Source organism: Oncorhynchus gorbuscha, linkage group LG10 (assembly GCF_021184085.1).
Source record: "Oncorhynchus gorbuscha isolate QuinsamMale2020 ecotype Even-year linkage group LG10, OgorEven_v1.0, whole genome shotgun sequence".
Lineage (NCBI taxonomy): Eukaryota > Metazoa > Chordata > Actinopteri > Salmoniformes > Salmonidae > Oncorhynchus > Oncorhynchus gorbuscha.
In genome coordinates this window covers 43,064,455-43,082,987 of record NC_060182.1, presented here as the reverse complement: position 1 = coordinate 43,082,987, position 18,533 = coordinate 43,064,455, and the positions used below count along the sequence as shown (strand labels likewise).

Sequence of the window (18,533 nt, the reverse complement as noted above, 5' to 3'; positions counted from 1 at the left end):
TGATTAATTTGTTGTTCTCACAGAATAAATATATTTCTACAACAGAGGAACACTAAACAGAAGCAAAATGTTAAAGGGATACTGCGATTCTGGCATTTAAGCCATTTTTCTACCGATGCTGTTGGCTATCATTGAAGAACTGGAGGCAGAATTCAAGAGAGAAAACAATTAGCGCTGAACTTACTTACGTAACTGTAGACTTCCAGTTATTGTGCTAATGCTAGTTAGCATTGGCTCTGGAAACTACCTCTATCCTCCTTCACACTGTATGCAGAGGAATACAAATGGTATCCATGAGTTCATCTGATTCTGGCTAAGTAGAATCTCACATAATGACAATAATGTTAATGATAATCAGTTCAGTCTGTTTATCGCCATTGTTTCCTCTCTTAAATCCCGCCTCCAGCTCTTCAATGATATAGCCAACAGCATTTGGAATGATGTATACAATAGATTTTGTTTTGAGGTGGGAAAACTACCTAGTGTTTTCCATGAGAAATGATGTACTAACAAGTGACGAAAGACTACGTTGAAATATGTTCAAGTGTGTGCTGCAGTGACATTGAATACACTCTATGGAAAGAATAACAGCCTGATTAAATGATTATTATTTTATTTCCCCTGTATGTTATTTCCTTAGGGATCTTCTGGACGTGGACACATTTTCCAAGTCTGATCCTGGTATGTGCCTCTCTTTTTGAGTGAATGTTTATCGGAATGTGTGAAATTCCATGCGTGCATTTGTCCTATCTGTCCTGAATGTACTCATGTAAATTCTAGAGAGTTGATTCCATCATTTTTACAAAAACTTCACGATTATAAACATTCCGTTATGCAGTTAAGCTGCATTCGTTTCTTTTGTAAAGCAGTTTATTTTATCCGGATACAGACATTTGTCAACATTTCTAAGGACGATTCTGAGATTTGGAATATGATGACATAGGATAAATTGTTGAGTTTCCACATCACAGGTTCATAGTCAGTTTTAGCTGTTTTACTCAGCATTTCTCCTATATTTTGCTCTTCAAAGTCACATAGGTTGCCTTATCTATTCCCTACATCTCAGTTTGTCACTCTTTTCTGCTTGTCTCCAATATTTAGTCTCAGTCACACAACCACAGCTGCAGTGTTATCTGGTTGAGTCCTTAATAGGAGTTTTTGAATCAGATCTATTTCATGTGTAGACATTTGTTCGTGGCCTCCCATTTCACTGTGTTGTGAGTATGTCTTATTGCTCTCCAAACTGGACTTCCAAAATGCACAGGTCACTTTGGAGCACAGGAATGAAATTACCTTCCACTTGGCCTATATTTTGTTCCGTGCTTCAGATGCTTTATACAACACATACAATATTATTGCTATAGTGTTGTTCGGAGAGCTCTACTATGTGTTTGTCAAAAGTCTGTCAGGTTGAAGTCATACCAGGGTGAAAGCTTTGAGCTGTCTGGACAGGGCTCAGGGGTCTCTGGGTTGAAGGCAGGTAGAAATGGGATTCAGCTGGACAAACAGAGCCAGGCTCAGAGTGACTCGTATTAAGGCTACTATCACAACTGCAGTCCCACAGAGCCAGAGAGACCAGGGCTCTGATGAAACTGCACAATAGCAGCAGACATCTAAAGAAGGCACTGGAGAGAATGGCTGCCGTTTCATGGGCCCTTATCCAACTATGCTATTTTGTTTGTTTTTTCACATTTTTTAAAACTTATTTTGTACTTAATGTTGCTGCTACCGTCTCTTATGACTGAAAAGAGCTTCTGGAAAAAAGAACAGCGATTTCTCACCTTGAACTGGATGAAGACTTTCTCTTTAATGAGTCGGACGAGAGGGATTTACTCCAGACACCCGAACAGGCACTCATCTCCGTCATTCACAGGAGAAAGAGACGGAAAAGATATTGTGGGAAGAGTGCCTTGTGAGGATCCGCCGATGAGTAGCTAATTTGCCCTTGTCATCCGTAATACTAGCCAACACACAATCGCTGGAAAATAAATTGGACGGGCTAAATGCACGTATATCCTACCAACGGGACATTAAAAACTGTAATAGCTAATATTTCACAGAGTCACGGATGAATGACGGCATGATTAACATACAGCTGGTGGGTTACACACTGCATCGCCAGGATAGAACAGATGCCTCTGGTAAGACAATGGGTGGCGGTCTATGTATATTTGTAAACAACAGCTGCTGCATGATATTTAAGGAGGTCAAGGTTTTGCTCACCTGATGTAGAGTATCTCATGATAAGCTGTAGACCACACTACCTAGAGAGTTTTCATCTGTATTTTTCGTAGCTGTCTACATACCACCACAGACCGATGCTGGCACTAAGACCGCACTCAATGAGCTGTATACCACCATAAGCAAACAGGAAAACGCTCATCCAGAGGCGGCGCTCCTAGTGGCCGGGGAAACTTGCAGGGATGCAGGGAAACTTAAATCTGTTTTAAATTGTTTCTATCAGCATGTTAAATGTGCAACCAGAGGGAAAAAAACTAAAGACCACATTTACTCCACACACGGGGCGGCAGGGTAGCCTAGTGGTTAGAGCATTGGACTAGTAACCGAAAGGTTGCAAGTTCAGATTCCCGAGCTGACAAGGTACAAAATCTGTCGTTCTGCCCCTGAACAGGCAGTTAACCCACTGTTCCTAGGCTGTCATTGAAAATAAGAATTTGTTCTTAACTGACTTGCCTAGTAAAATAAAGGGGAAAAAATAAATAATAATAAAAAACACATAGATGCGTACAAAGTTCTCCATTTGGGAAATCTGACCATAATTCTATCCTCCTCATTCCTGCTTACAAGCACAAATTAAAGCAGGAAGCACCAGTGACTCGGTCAATAAAGGAGTGGTCAGATGAAGCAGATGCTAAGCTACAGGACTTTTTTGCTAGCACAGACTGGAAAATGTTCCGGAATTCTTCCGATGGCATTGAGGAGTACACCACATCAGTCACTGGCTTCATCAATAAGTGCATCGATGACGTCGTCCCCACAGTGACTGTACGTACATACCCAAACCAGAAGCCATGGATTACAGGCAACATACGCACTGAGCTAAAGGGTAGAGCTGCCGCTTTCAACGAGTGGGTCTCGTTAACCCAGAAGCTTATAAGATATCCCTCTATGCCCTTCGACAAACCATCAAACAGGCAAAGCGTCAATACAGGACTAAGATCGACTCATACTACACCGGCTCCGACGCTCGTCGGATGTGGCAGGGCTTGCAAACTATTACAGACTATGGTAACCTGTTCATGGGCACAGGGACTATGGTAACCTGCCTAAATGACTACCGACCCGTAGCACTCACGTCTGTAGCCATAAAGTGCTTTGAAAGGCTGGTCATGGCTCACATCAACACCGTTATCCCAGAAACTCACTCCAATTTGCACACCGCCCCAACAGATCCCCAGATTATGCAATCTCTATTGTACTCCACACTGCCCTTTCACACCTGTACAAAAGGAACACCTATGTGAGAATGCTATTCATTGACTACAGCTCAGCATTCAACACCATAGTGCCCTCAAAGCTCATCACTAAACTAAGGACCCTGGGACTAAACACATCCCTCTGCAACTGGATCCTGGACTTCCTGACAGGCCACCCCCAGGTGGTAAGTTTAGGGAGCAACACATCCGCAATGATGATTCTTAACACGGGGGCCCCTCAGGGGTGCGTCCTCAGCCCCCTCCTGTACTCCCTTTTCACTCATGACTGTACGGCCAGGCACGACTCCAACACCGTCATTAAGTTTGCAGATGGCACAACAGTGGTAGGCCTGATCACCAACAACGACGAGAAAGCATATAGGGAGGAGGTCAGAGACCTGGCCATGTGGTGCCAAGACAACAACCTCTCTCTCAATGTGATCAAGACTAAGGAGATGATTGTGGACTACAGGAAAAGGACGAGCAAGCACGCCCCCATTCTCATCGACGGGGCTGTAGTGGAGCAGGTTGAGAGCTTCAAGTTCCTTGGTGTCCAAATCACCAACAAACTAACATGGTCCAAGCACACCCAGACAGTTGTGAAAAGGGCACAACAAAACCTATTCCCCTTCAGGAGACTTTGATTTGATTTGAGCAACAGCCCCACAAAGTACTCAATTACTCAGAGCTGGGGGTCTAGGATTCTGAGTTTAGTCCTAAATTGATTTAGGTAGTTACTTGGTTTGATTATATTCATCTGCATGATGTGCCTAATCTCCAACCAGTTATGTGATGAAGAAATGTGATATGGATGTTTTACCTCTTCTAGTTTGTGCTATCTACATAGCCAATCACTTAGATTAGATTCACTTTGTGTATTTGTGTTGCTGGCTTTGTGGAAATGGACGAATATGTTCTGAATACATAGTAAGCTCCCTCCCCCTTATCTAATTTAAAGATGGCTCAGACATCAAAGTACTTTATCCTTGTACTTTTCTGTGAGTAGTAAATAGATTGTGGTGTGTGAGTGTCCATTATTAAATGACTTAATGACTTTGTGCCTTGTCTATGCACTTGTCCAATTACCCATGTGTCTAAGAGCTTTATGTTGTGTTTGTGCCAAACATATCCCATTAACCCATTGTCACACTATATTCTGGGCATGCGTAGTGCTGGCACATTTCTACCGTATAACCATGTAACCGACTGTTATGGTTGATGACTGCCATGAAAATAATACAACTTTGTTTTGGTGGAATGAACTACGCAGCGCGCCCCTCCCTGCGGCAGCAGCACACATAGAAATAGAATAAATAGAACGTGCTGGGAACCTCTAAACCTGGCAATTTGACTGGTAAACTCATGGGTACAATCGCAATGGCTGCCTGGGATTGTGATGTAATAATTTCCATATGTAATGTAGAATGTTCATTCAAATTATGTTAACTGATATGGCTCATGCAATGGAATGTATTTTGTTTAGTAGTTGAGTTGAATCAACAAATCACAGCACATATTGATGGGTACACGTCTTGCGTTTACTTCCTGCTTTGCTCCTATCCACCTAATTTTGAAAATGTTGCTGTGGGCACAGCCGACCACGAAAGTGATGGTTTCGACTTCCATTCTGCAGTTCTCCTGTGGCAAACTTGCCAGAGTAAATTATTTGAAGGAGTCCATTTGTAGAGTATTAAAGTCATGTAAACAAGTACAAGTGTAAATGTATAAATGTAATTTTATATTTATTTCATTCAAGTCTGCTAACGTTAGCTAGGCCTACTAGTAGGCTACTTCTGCTGTCATAATAACATTATTTGTGTTGCTTCAGTTAAGTGACATCCACCAAGCCAATAATGATGACTATACCGAACAAAAGTATAATTGCAACATGCAACAATTTTTAAGATTTTACTGAGTTTCAGTTCATATCAGTAACTCAGTAAATTGAAGTAAATTGAATAGGCCCTAATCTATGGATTTCACATTGGAATACAGATATGCATCTGTTGGTCACAGATACCTTAACAGATTGCCATCAATAAAATGCATTTGTGTTCGTTGTCTATAGCTTGTGCCTGCCCGTACCATAACCCCATCGCCACCATGGGACACTCTGTTCACAATGTTGACCTTAGCACACCGCTCGCCCACACAACGCCATACACGTGGTCTGCGGTTATGAGGCTGGTTGTAATTCTCTAAAATGACATTGGAGGTGGCTTATGGTAGAGAAATTAACATTCAATTCTCTGGCAACAGCTATGGTGGAAGTTCCTGCAATCAGCATGCCAATTGCACGCTCCCTAAAAATTTGAGACGTCTGTGGCAAAGAGTTGTGTTACAAAACTGTACATTTTAGATTGGCCTTTTATTGTCCACAGCACAACTGTGTAATGAGCTTGCTGTTTAATCAGCTTCTTGATATGCCACACCTGTCAGGTGGATGGATTATCTTGGCAAAGGGGATGTAAACACGTGTGCATTTGAGAGAAATAAGCTTTTTGTGCATATGGAACATTTCTGGGATCTTTTATTTCAGCTCATGAAACATTGGATCAACACATTACATGTTGCGTTTATATTTTTGTTCAGTGTATATTGATAAACTATGGGCTACATACAGTAACTGACTTAATGTTTCTGGACCCCAGGAAGAGTAGCTGCTGCACCTGAGTGTTGATTCTTTGAAGTAAAGTGTTTAAACGTTTCATTGTTTTAATTGTTGACTTAAAACTATTATTCAAGATGAACTAGTGTCAATGTTGATTAGAGGAGAAAATGTGCGTCTTTAAAAAAAACTTTATTCAAACGGTTATTATGGTATCCACGGTTATTTGGCTAACCAACAACCGTCATCCAAAATTCCATGAGCGTCTCAGCCCTATGCATACACTTAACCCAAGCATGGAATTTGCTCTTCCAAATTCCTCTAATTGACTTAAATCCATTCTGCGTGGTGATTGCTTCTTAGAGGAGTTGGGATCCTGAAAAGACAATTGAGTGCCAAGTATAATCTCTTTCATTGGAATGAGAAATACATAATGTGATGTTTGAGATATTCGATGTCATTGTTTGAGAGCTCTTCACTGTACTGTATATTGCTCGTACTTGTCCCATTGTACTTCCTTGCATTTAAAAGGCCTCATTTATGATATCACTTTCATCTCTGTCCAAACTAGTTAAGCACTATGACAGTCAAGAACGAGTCAAAGCTTTAAAGGAACAGTGTTGAGATTTTTCTCTTTACTCCACGTCAGGGACCACAAACATCATTTCTGTCAGCTACCTGTTGGTCCATTTTGGAATGACTCGTTTCTATAACAATGATTTAAAGATTTCTCATTTTGCATATTGTAAATTGGCCAGAATGAGTCAATTGCTTTTAATTGCTTACGAAAGCTAATCTGTATGACTCAAGTAATTGGACTCCCACACTGATGCAGAACCGCCAGCCTCTTCAATATGAAGGGAGTAGGCAGTGTGGAAAACCCAATTGCCCCCATCGTGCATGACCACCTCAGTCCATGTAGAAGGTAAGCTACCCAAGGACTGCTTCCCTGCTGAGATCCTTGCCCAAAATAAATTAAAGGTCATTTAAGGAGGTCCAATACTGTATTTGTTTCCTTTCACAAACCTGTAATTCCATTTATTAAGTTATACACTCTGATCGAAGCTTAGAAACGCTAGTCCCAGTAGTTTGAGTCGATTTGCGATGATGTGCATTCATTTATTACATCTTATTAAGTCACTCAAGGTGCTTTTCAAAAGGTAATATTTTAATTTGTACTGAAAGGACTCCCCTGCAGGTTAATATAAAATCGGGAATTTCACCCACACAGACTCTGTCATTCATCTCTGTTTTGCATGGCTCTTTTAAGTGGGAATAAAGCATTTATGAAACTGAAGGGTGCAGGCATGGTAATTTATATTTATAACATTTCTATTGACTCCTCCACTCTTAGAGACATCACTCAGCTATAATGTACCCTTTCTAGCCACCTACGCCACCCTTTCATTGGCAGCCTTACACTACCGTTCAAAAGTTTGGGGTCACTTAGAAATGTCCTTGTTTTTGAAAGAAAAGCACATTTTTGTCCATTAAAATGACATCAAATTGATCAGAAATGCAATGTACACATTGTTAATATTGCAAATGACTATTGTAGCTGGAAACGGACGATTTTTTATGGAATATCTACATAGGTGTACAGAGGCCCATTATCAGTGGTCCTTCTGTAGCTCAGTTGGTAGAGCATGGCGCTTGTAACGCCAGGGTAGTGGGTTCGATTCCTGGGACCACCCATACGTAGAATGTATGCACACATGACTGTAAGTCGCTTTGGATAAAAGCATCTGCTAAATGGCATATATTACCAGCAACCACCACTACTGTGTTCCAATGGCACGTTAGCTAATCCAAGTTTATAATTTTAAAAGGCTAAATGATCATTAGAAAACCTTTTTGCAATTATGTTAGCACAGCTGGAAACTGTTGTCCTGATTATTGAAGCAATAAAATTGTCCTTTAGACTAGTTGAGTATCTGGAGCATCAGCATTTGTGGGTTCGATTACAGGCTCAAAATGGCCAGAAACAAAAACCTTTCTTCTGAAACTCATCAGTCTATTCTTGTTCTGAGAAATGAAGGGTATTCCATGCGAGAAATTGCCAAGAAACTGAAGATCTTGTACAACGCTGTGCACCACTCCATTCACATAACAGCACAAGCAGTCTCTAATCAGAATAGAAAGAGGTGTGGGAGGCCCCAGTGCACAACTGAGCAAGAGGACAAGTACATTAGAGTGTCTAGTTTGAGAAACAGACGCCTCACAAGTCTTCAACTGGCAGCTTCATTAAATAGTACCCGCAAAACATCAGTCTCAACGTCAAAAGTGAAGAGGCGACTCCGGGATGCTGGCCTTCTAGGCAGAGTTTCAAAGAAAAAGACATATCTCTGACTGGCGAATAAAAGAAAAATATTAAGATGGTCAAAAGAACACAGACACTGGACAGAGGAACTCTGAGGCTGCTCGTAAACTGCTCCAGCTACATCAAGACGCCCATAGAGTGGCAGACTAGGCAGTGGATTTTCACATGTTGGTGGCTGAGAATGCCTGGAACCCGGAAGCATTGTTCGACATGTACCTTCACGGATTATCAGAGGTGATCAAAGATGAGCTCGCAGCTCGGGAGTTGCCAATGGACCTCGATTCCCTCATAGCCTTGACCATCCGGATCGATGGGCAGCTACGAGAACGTAGGAGTGTGAGGGAATCTGTCCCCTGTCGCCTTTGCTTGCCCTCAATTCCCAACTCGACTTAGAGGAATCACCAAAAACCCCAAAGGCATTTCCGAGAGACTCCAACGTCACCCAAGTGCTAATGGGAATTGCTGAGGGCGGTAGACTCACCTCCTTCAGAGCCTTGATTGTCTCCAGAGGAACATTTACGCACCATTTACGCACTGTGTTACGGGACTACAGGACATTATATTTCCACCTGTCCATTGAAAAGACCAGGCTCATCAGTAGGCACGAGTACTCTGGTTAGCCGTACGATGATTTTCCAATCTCCCATTACTCGCACCCATCTTCATGCCACCCTGTTATGGGGTGACCAGGCCAAATCACTTATCGATGCTACCTTGGTGTCAGAGCTTGGTATCACAACTCAGCCCTTCTCCATTCCCATGGACGTCAGAGCGCTGGATGGGCACTCTATTGGCCGAGTCACCCGCAATACGATTGCTATCCACCTACGGGTATCAGGGAATCACAGTGAGTGTATGCAATTAATCTAATCTCCATATTTCTTTCCAAGATGGCGTAGCAGTTAGACGTCTTTGTCCTCGCCTTGTCCCGTGTATACAGTGGGGAGAACAAGTATTTGATACACTGCCGATTTTGCAGGTTTTCCTACTTACAAAGCATGTAGAGGTCTGTCATTTTTATCATAGGTACACTTCAACTGTGAGAGACGGAATCTAAAACAAAAATGAAGAAAATCACATTGTATGATTTTTAAAACCTGCAAAATCGGCAGTGTATCAAATACTTGTTCTCCCCACTGTATATTTTTTTTCTTCGCATATCTTTTTAATATTTTTTTCTGAAACCTCAACTTCAATATACTCTCATGCAACCCACCTCACCCAGTGTGGCATGGATATGCAATTTTCTAAAGTATTTTTCTTTACTTTCAAACCAGAATCCCTCAACAGAAGCTAGCCAGCTAACTAGCTACTAGCTAGTAGTCAGCTAACCACTGCTAGCGGTCATCAGCTAACCTCTAGCTAGGAAATCTCTCGCCAGTTTGCACAATGCGATTCATACCAGAACATACCAGACTCATACGATTCATACCAGATGCTAGGCCCATCTCCCGGCTAGCTGAAGAGGTCCATCAGCCACTCCTTGGGCTACAATACCTATTATGGACCCCTTTTACTACATAAAATCCTTCTAATCCATTACGACCGGACTACTGACATAATCTGCCTGAGGGTTCTTTTTGCAAAATCATCACGGCTGGTCAGACGGAACTGTACGAGGATGCTCTGCACGAGGAGGATACAACAGACTTCTTCCTTCGCGACGTACCTCTAAGAACCTTCTGCTAGCTTGCTAGCCCCGGTCCGCTAGCTGTCTAAATCGCAGTGTCTCCAGCCAGCTTAACTACTCACTGGATCCCTATGATCACTTGGCTACGCATGTCAATATGCCTTGTCCATTGCTGTTCTGGTTAGTAATTATTATCTTATTTCACTGTAGAGCCCTGCTCAACATGCCCTGGTTTAAACCTGGTTTAAATGATGTTTCTAGAGACAATATCTCTCTCATCGTCACTCTATGCCTAGGTTTACCTCCACTGTATTCACATCCCACCATACCTTTGTTTATACATTATGCCTTGAATCTAATCTGTCGCGCTCAGAAACCTGCTCCTTTTACTCTCTGTTCTTATAGCCTTTAATCTTACCCTCATTCTACTCCTCCTCTGTTGCTCTGGTGATGTAGAGGTTAATCCAGGCCCAGCAGTGCCTAGCTCCACTCCCATCCCCAGTCGCTCTCATTTGTTGACTTCTGTAACCATAAAAGCCTTGGTTTCATACATGTTAACATTAGAAGCCTCCTCCCCAAGTTTGTTTTATTTACTGCCTTAGCACACTCTGCCAACCCAGATGTCCTAGCCGTGTCTGAATCCTATTTTAGGAAGACCACCAAAAACCCTGAAATTTCCATCCCTAACTATCACATTTTCCGACAAGATAGAACTGCCAAAGCGGGCGGAGTGGCAATCTTACTGCAGAGATAGCCTGCAGAGTTCTGTCATATTATCCAGGTCTGTACCCAAACAATTCAAGCTTCTACTTCTAAAAATCCACCTTTCCAGAAACAAGTCTCTCACTGTTGCCGCTTGCTATAGACCACCCTCTGCCCCCAACTGTGCCCTGGACACCATTAATTGATTGCCCCCCATCTGTCTTCAGAGCTCGTGCTGCTAGGTGACCTAAACTGGGACATGCTTAACACCCCGGCCATCCTACAATCTAAGCTTGATGCCCTCAATCTCACACAAATGATCAATGAACCTACCAGGTACAACCCCAAATCCATAAACATGGGCACCATCATAGATATCATCCTAACCAACTTGCCCTCCAAATACACCTCTGCTGTCTTCAACCAAGACCTCAGCGATCACTGCCTCATTGCCTGCATCTGTAATGGGTCTGCGGTCAAACGACCAACCCTCATCACTGTCAAATGCTCCCCAAAACACTTCAGCGAGCAGGCCTTTCTAATCGACCTGGCCCGGGTATCCTGGAAGGATATTGACCTCATCCTGTCAGTAGAGGATGCCTGGTTATTCTTGAAAAGTGCTTTCCTCACCATCTTAAATAAGCATGCCCCGTTCAAAAAAATGTAGAACCAGGAACAGATATGGTTCACTCCAGACATGACTCCAGACATGACTGCCCTTGACCAACACAAAAACATTCAATGGCATAATGCGTTAAACTTAAAATAGCCCCCGTGATATGCAACTTTTCAGGGAAGTTAGGAACCAATATACACAATCAGTTAGGAAAGCTAAGGCTAGCTCTTTCGAACTGAAATTTGCATCCTGTAGCATCCTGCAACCTCCCCAAAGATTTGAAAGCTGCCGAAGTCATCCCCCTCTTCTAATGGGGAGACACTAGACCCAACCTGCTGCAGACCTATATCTATCCTACCCTGCCTTTCTAAGGTCTTCGAAAGCCAAATTAGCAAACAGATCACCGACCATTTTGAATCTCACCGTAACTTCTTCGCTATGCAATCTGGCTTCTGAGCTGGGTGCACCTCAGCCACGCTCAAGGTCCTAAACGATATCATAACTGCCATCGATAAGAGACAATACTGTGCAGCCATATTCATCGACCTGGCCAAGGCTTTCGACTGTCAATCACCACTTTCTTATTGGCAGACTCAACAGCCTTGGTTTCTCAAATGACTGCCTCGCCTGGTTCACCAACTGCTTCTCTGATAGAGTTCAGTGTGTCAAATTGGAGGGCCTGTTGTCCGGACCTCTGGCAGTCTCTATGGGGATGCCACAGGGTTCAATTCTCGGGCCGACTCTCTTCTCTGTATACATCAATGATGTCGCTCTTGCTGCTGGTGATTCTCTGATCCACCACTACGCAGACGACACAATTCTGTATACTTCTGACCCTTCTTTGGAAACTGTGCTAACTAACCTCCAGACGAGCTTCAATGCCATACAACTCTCCTTCCCTGGCCTCCCTGGCCTCCAACATTTAGTAAAACTAAATGCATGCTCTTCAACCAATAGCTGCACGCACCTGCCTGCCTGTCCAGTATCACTACTGTGGACGTGTCTGACCTAGAATATGCGGACAACTACAAATACGTAGGTGTCTGGTTAGACTGTAAACTCTCCTTCCAGACCCACATTAAGCATCTCCAAATCCAAATTAAATTTAGAATCGGCTTCCTATGTCGCAAAACTAAAGCAACATTCACTCATGCTGTGAAAATACCCTCGTAAAACTGACTATCCTACCGATGCTCGACTTCGGCAATGTCATTTTCAAAATAGCCTCCAACACTCTACTCAACAAACTGGATGCAGTCTATCACAGTGCCATCCGTTTTGTCACCAAAGCCCTATATACTTCCCACCACTGCGACCTGTACGGTCTCGTTGGCTGGCCCTCACTTCATACTCGTCCCCAAACCCACTGGCTCCAGGTCATCTACAAGTCTTTGCTAGTTAAAGCCCCGCCTTATCTCAGTTCACTGCTTACCATAGCAGCACCCACCCGTAGCACGTGCTCCAGCAGGTATATTTCACTGATCACCCCCAAAGCCAATTCCTCCTTTGGCCGCCTTTCCTTACACTTCTCTGCTGCCAATGACTGGAACGACCTGCAAAAATCTCTGAAGACTCATATCTCCCTCACTAACTTCAAGCACTAGCTGTCAGAGCAGCTCACAGATCATTGCACCTGTACATATCCCATCTGTAAATAGCCCATCCAACTACCTCATCCCCATACTGTATTTATTTATTTTTCTCCTTTGCACCCCAGTATCTCTACTTGCACATTCATCTTCTGCACATCTATCTGTTATGCCGGTGAATGAGGACCCAAAAGCGACTTAGCGAAAAACAGTCTTTATTCCAGTCAATGGCAGAAGTAATACTCCTGGACAACTCAAGAAGAAAACAAAACATAAAAAAACTTAAATCCACTCGTAGTAACGAGGACAGACTGGAGACTCGACCATTGACTGCAGGTTGCCTCGGGAAGGCACCGACCTTAGCAGACTAAGGCACCTGCTCGCACGCAGCATCTGAAGGTGACAAGACACAACAGGGCGAGACAATGACACAGCACAGCGAACATCAAACAAGGATCCGACAAGGACAGAAGCGGAAAACAAGGGGAGAAATAGGGACTCTAATCAGAGGACAAAATAGGGGACAGGTGTGAAAAGACTAAATGAGTGAGTTTAGGAGAATGAAGAACAGCTGGGAGCAGGAACGGAACGATAGAGAGAGGAGAGAGAGGGAGGGGGAGAGAGAGGGATAGAAAAGGGAACGAACCTAATAAGACCAGCAGGGGGAAACGAACAGAAGGGAAAGCATAATGACAAGACAATATAAGACAAAACATGACACTATCACTCCAGTGTTTAATTGCTATATCGTAATTACCTCGCCACTATGGCCTATTTTAATGCCTTTACCTCCATTATCTTACCTCATTTGCACACACTGTATATATACTTTTTTATACTGTATTATTGACTGTATGTTTGTTTATTCTATGTGTAACTGAAATCAAATCAAATCCAATCAAATCAAATTTATTTATAGCCCTTCGTACATCAGCTGATATCTCAAAGTGCTGTACAGAAACCCAGCCTAAAACCCCAAACAGCAAACAATGCAGGTGTAAAAGTAACTCTGTTTTTGTATGTGTCAAACTGCTTTTCTTTATCTTGGCCTGGTCGCAGTTGTAAAGGAGAACTTGTTCTCAACTAGCCTACCTGGTTAAATAAAGGTTAAATAATATATATATTTTTTTTTAAATGTGTACCCGTGTTTTGAGATATTCATGGCTCCAGAAGCACAATCCCCTGATCAACTGGGCTACTGGTGCTATCGTGGGTTGTTCCCAAGTCGGCCCAGCCTGCTCCAGGATGTCTCCCTGCAGGCTTGAGAGAAGTCTCAAACCTCTCCGCCATTCCCGCGGAGAGGGAGTCTTCAACAAGGCCCGGGCTACTTCTCTCCGCAACAACCCTACGACTGCGCCATTGAACTTCTCCCAGCTATTACACCCCCTCGGGGGAAATCTTTACTCCCAATCGGGGCCAGAGACCAAGGCTATGGAGGAGTACATTGAAATGTAATATAGCGCAGGGTTCGTCATTGTTGGAAGAAGGACCAAACCTGCATCCGTGTATCAACTACAGGGGCCTTAATGACATCACAGTAAAAAAACGTTACCTTCTACCTTCCTTGGCTTACAAACCTCTTGAGGGAGCGACCATCTTCTCCAAGTTGGACCTTCGGAACACGTGCCATCTGGTTTGGATATGGAGAGGAGATGAGTGGAAGACTGCCTTTAACATGGCTAGTGGGCACTATGAGTACTTAGTTATGCCATTTGGGCTGACCAACTGTGTTCCAGGCCCTGGTCAACAATGTGCTCCTGGACATGCTGAACCGGTTCGTGTTTATGTACAATTGAAGTCGGAAGTTTACATCCACTTAGGTTGGAGTCATTAAAACTTGTTTTTCAACCACTCCACAAATTTCTTGTTAACAAACTACGGTTTTGGCAAGTCGGTTAGGACATCTACTTTGTGCATGACAAGTAATTTTTCATACAATTGTTTACAGACAGATTATTTAACTTATAATTCACTGTATCACAATTCCAGTGGGTCAGAAGTTTACATACACTAAGTTGACTGTGCCTAAACCTGCTTGGAAAATTCCAGAAAATTATGTCAAAGGCTTTAGAAACTTCTGATAAGCTAATTGACACAATTTCAGTCAATTGGAGGTGTACCTGTGGATGTATTTCAAGGCCTACCTTCAATCCCAGGCTTGACATCATGGGACAATCAAAATAAATCAGCCAAGACCTCATAATAAATTGTAGACCTCCACAAGTCTGGTTCACCCTTGGGAGAAATGTCCAAACGCCTTAAGATACCACGTTCATCTGTACAAACAATAGTATGCAAGTATAAACACCATGGGACCACGCAGCCATCATAATGCTCAGGAAGGAGACGCGTTCTGTCTCTTAGAGATTCACTTACTTGGTGCGAAAAGTGCAAATCAATCCCAGAACAACAGCAAAGGACCTTGTGAAGATGCCAGAGGAAACAGGTACAAAAGTATCTATATCCATAGTAAAAATGAGTCCTATATCGACATAACCTGAAATGCCACTCAGCAAAGAAGAAGCCACTGCTTCAAAATTGCCATAAAAAAGACTACGGTTTGCAACTGCAGACTACGGTTTGCAATTGCACATGGGGACAAAGATTGTACTTTGTGGAGAAATGTCCTCTGGTCTGATGAAACAAAAATAGAACTGTTTGGCCATAATGGCCATTGTTATGTTTGGAGGAAAAAGAAGGATGCTCGCAAGCCGAAGAACACCATCCCAACTATGAAGCAAGGGGGTGGCAGCATCATGTTGTGGGGGTGTTTTGCTGCAGGAGGGACTTGTAATCTTCACAAAATAGATGGCATCATGAGGGGGGGAAATTATTGAAGCAACATCTCAAGACATCAGTCAGGAATTTAAAGCTTGGTCGCAAATGGGTCTTCCAAATGGACAATGACCCCAAGCATACTTCCAAAGTTCTGGCAAAAACAAAAACAACAAAGTCAAGGTATTGGAGTGGCCATCACAAAGCCCTGACCTCAATCCTATAGAAAATGTGTGGGCAGAACTTCAAGGAGGTCTATAACCCTGACTCAGTTACACCAGCTCTGTCAGGAGGAATGGGACAAAATGCACCCAATTTATTGTGGGAAGCTTGTGGAAGGTTACCCGTAACATTTGACCCAAGTTAAACCATTTAAAGGCAATGCTACCAAATACTAATTGAGTGTATGTAAACATTTGACCCACTGGGAATGTGATGAAAGAAATAAAAGCTGAAATGAATCACTCTTTCCTATTATTCTGACATTTAACATTCTTAAAATAGAGTGGTGATCCTAACTGACCTAAGACAGGGAATGTTTACTCAGATTTAATGTCAGGAATTGTGAAAAACTGAGTTTAAATGTATTTGGCTAAGATGTATGTAAACTTCTGACTTCAACTGTATAGTATGGAAATTATAGATCATAGAATAAGAAACCAAATGACTATTTGAGATATGATATGCTGTATATTCTGAACTAAAATATAAACGCAACATGCAACAATTTCAAAGATTTTACTGAGTTACAGTTCATATAAGGTAATAAAATCATGTTTCAGGGAAGACCCAAATGCCGACAATGTCGAAGTAACAAAAGTTTATTACTAGAACAGGGGGCAGGCAAAACAACAGGTCTTGACAGACAGAGGTCAGTAATCCAGATGCAAAAGGTACAGAACAGCAGGCAGTCTTGGGGTCAGGGCAGGCAGGTATTAATAATCCAGGGGGGGTGACAAAGTGTAGAACAGCAGGCAGGCTCAGGGTAAAGGCAGGCAGAATGGTAAAAACTGGGAAAACTAGAAAACAGGAACTACAAAAATACAGGAGCAAGGGGAAAACCGCTGTTCAGCTTGACAAACAAAAAGAGCTGGCAACAGACATACAGAGAACACAGGTATAAATGCACTGGGGATAATGGGGAAGAAGGGCGACACCTGTAGGGGGTTGGAAACAAGCACAAAGACAGGTGAAAGATTAGGGTGTGACGAATAAATCAATTGAAATAAATACATTAGGCCCTAATCTATGGATTGCACATGACTGGGAATACAGATATGCATATCTTGGTCACTGATACCTTTAAAAAATTGTGTTCATTGTCCATAGCTTTTGCCTGCCCATACCATAACCCCACTGCGACCAAGGCGCACTCTGTTCACAATGTTGCCATCAGCAAACTGCTTGCCCACACAATGCCATATACATGTGGTCTGCGGTTGTGAGTCCGGTTGGACGTACTGCCAAATTCTCTAAAATGACATTGGAGGCGGCTTATGGTAGTGAAATGAATATTACATTCTCTGGTAACAGCTCTGCTGGACATTCCTGCAGTCAGCACGCCAATTGCACGCCAACTCCGTCAAAACTTGAGACATCAAGTTAGAGTGGCGTTTTATTGTGCACCTGTGTAATTATCATGCTGTTTAATCAGCTTCTTGATATGCCACACCTGTCAGGTGGATGGATTATCTCGACAAAGATAATAGGGATGTAACCAAATCTGTGTCGCAACATTTTAGAGAAATAAGCTTTTATTTCAGCTCATGAAACATGGGACCAACACATTACATGTTGCGTTTATATTCTTGTTAGTGTATATCCACATTTTGTACCGTAACAAACTACACACAATACTCCAGAATGACTAAGCAAAAACAGGTTTTATACATTTTGCAAATGTATATAAAAATCAAATAACAATACCTTATTTACCTTAAGTATTCAGACCCTTCGCTATGAGAATCGAAATTGAGCTTGTGTGTGTCATGGAAATTCTAACCAGAAAGGAAGAGAGACTAGATTCTTCAAACAGCAACTTTTTATTAGAAGAATTGCAATTCTGTAGTGGTTTACAATCACATGAATAACCTTTGTCTACATGGCTGTTTAGCAGGTGTGTGAGATCATGGTGGGAACGTAGCGTACCTACAAGTGATAACTCCAGTTTTGTGACACTCCTTTCAGCTGATAGAATTGTCGCTGCTGCTCAAGCTCTGTTCTCTTGATATCTCCACACAGCTGTGCCCTTAAAAGATAGGAAAAGAACAGGATGGACCAAAAACTGGTCACTCTCTTCTTCTTACATGAGAGATATAGACAGTGGAAATGTACAGGTTTAAGGCTTATACAGAGCATGTGCATAAGAAAGTTTGTAATTTTCCCACCGTAGGTGCATCCTGTTTCCACTAATCATCCTTGCAATGTTTCTACAACTAGATTGGAGTCCACCTGTGGTCAATTCAATTGATTGGACATGATTTGGAAAGGCACACACCTGTCTATATAAGGGCCCACAGTTGACAGTGCATGTCAGACCAAGAACCAAGCCATGAGGTTGACGGAATTATCCGTAGAGCGCCAAAACAGAAGTGTGTCGAGGCACTTACCCAAGAAGACTCACCACTGTAATTGCAGAGAATGGTGTTTCTAGAATGTTTCGACTCTGAGCTGAATACTTATGCATTGACTATATTTTGGTTATTTAATTTCGATCGATCTTTTCCAAAAAAAAAAAAAAAAAAAACTTCCACATTGACATTTGAGTATTTAACGTAGATTGTTGACAAAACATTACAATTAAATCAATTTTAATCCCATTTTGTAACAACAAAATATGAATAAATCCAAGGGGTA

The 18,533-nt window shown here is 42.4% G+C and overlaps 1 protein-coding gene across 1 annotated transcript in view; it reads left to right on the top strand.

The window, feature by feature from the left end:
- cpne5a (copine Va) overlaps positions 1-18,533 on the top strand; it is a 119,599-nt gene that overhangs the window by 13,801 nt on the left and 87,265 nt on the right. The window contains exon 2 of the mRNA XM_046364423.1: positions 641-681. Within this exon, the coding sequence (XP_046220379.1) occupies positions 641-681 (41 nt within the window). The remainder of the gene's footprint in view (positions 1-640; positions 682-18,533) is intronic.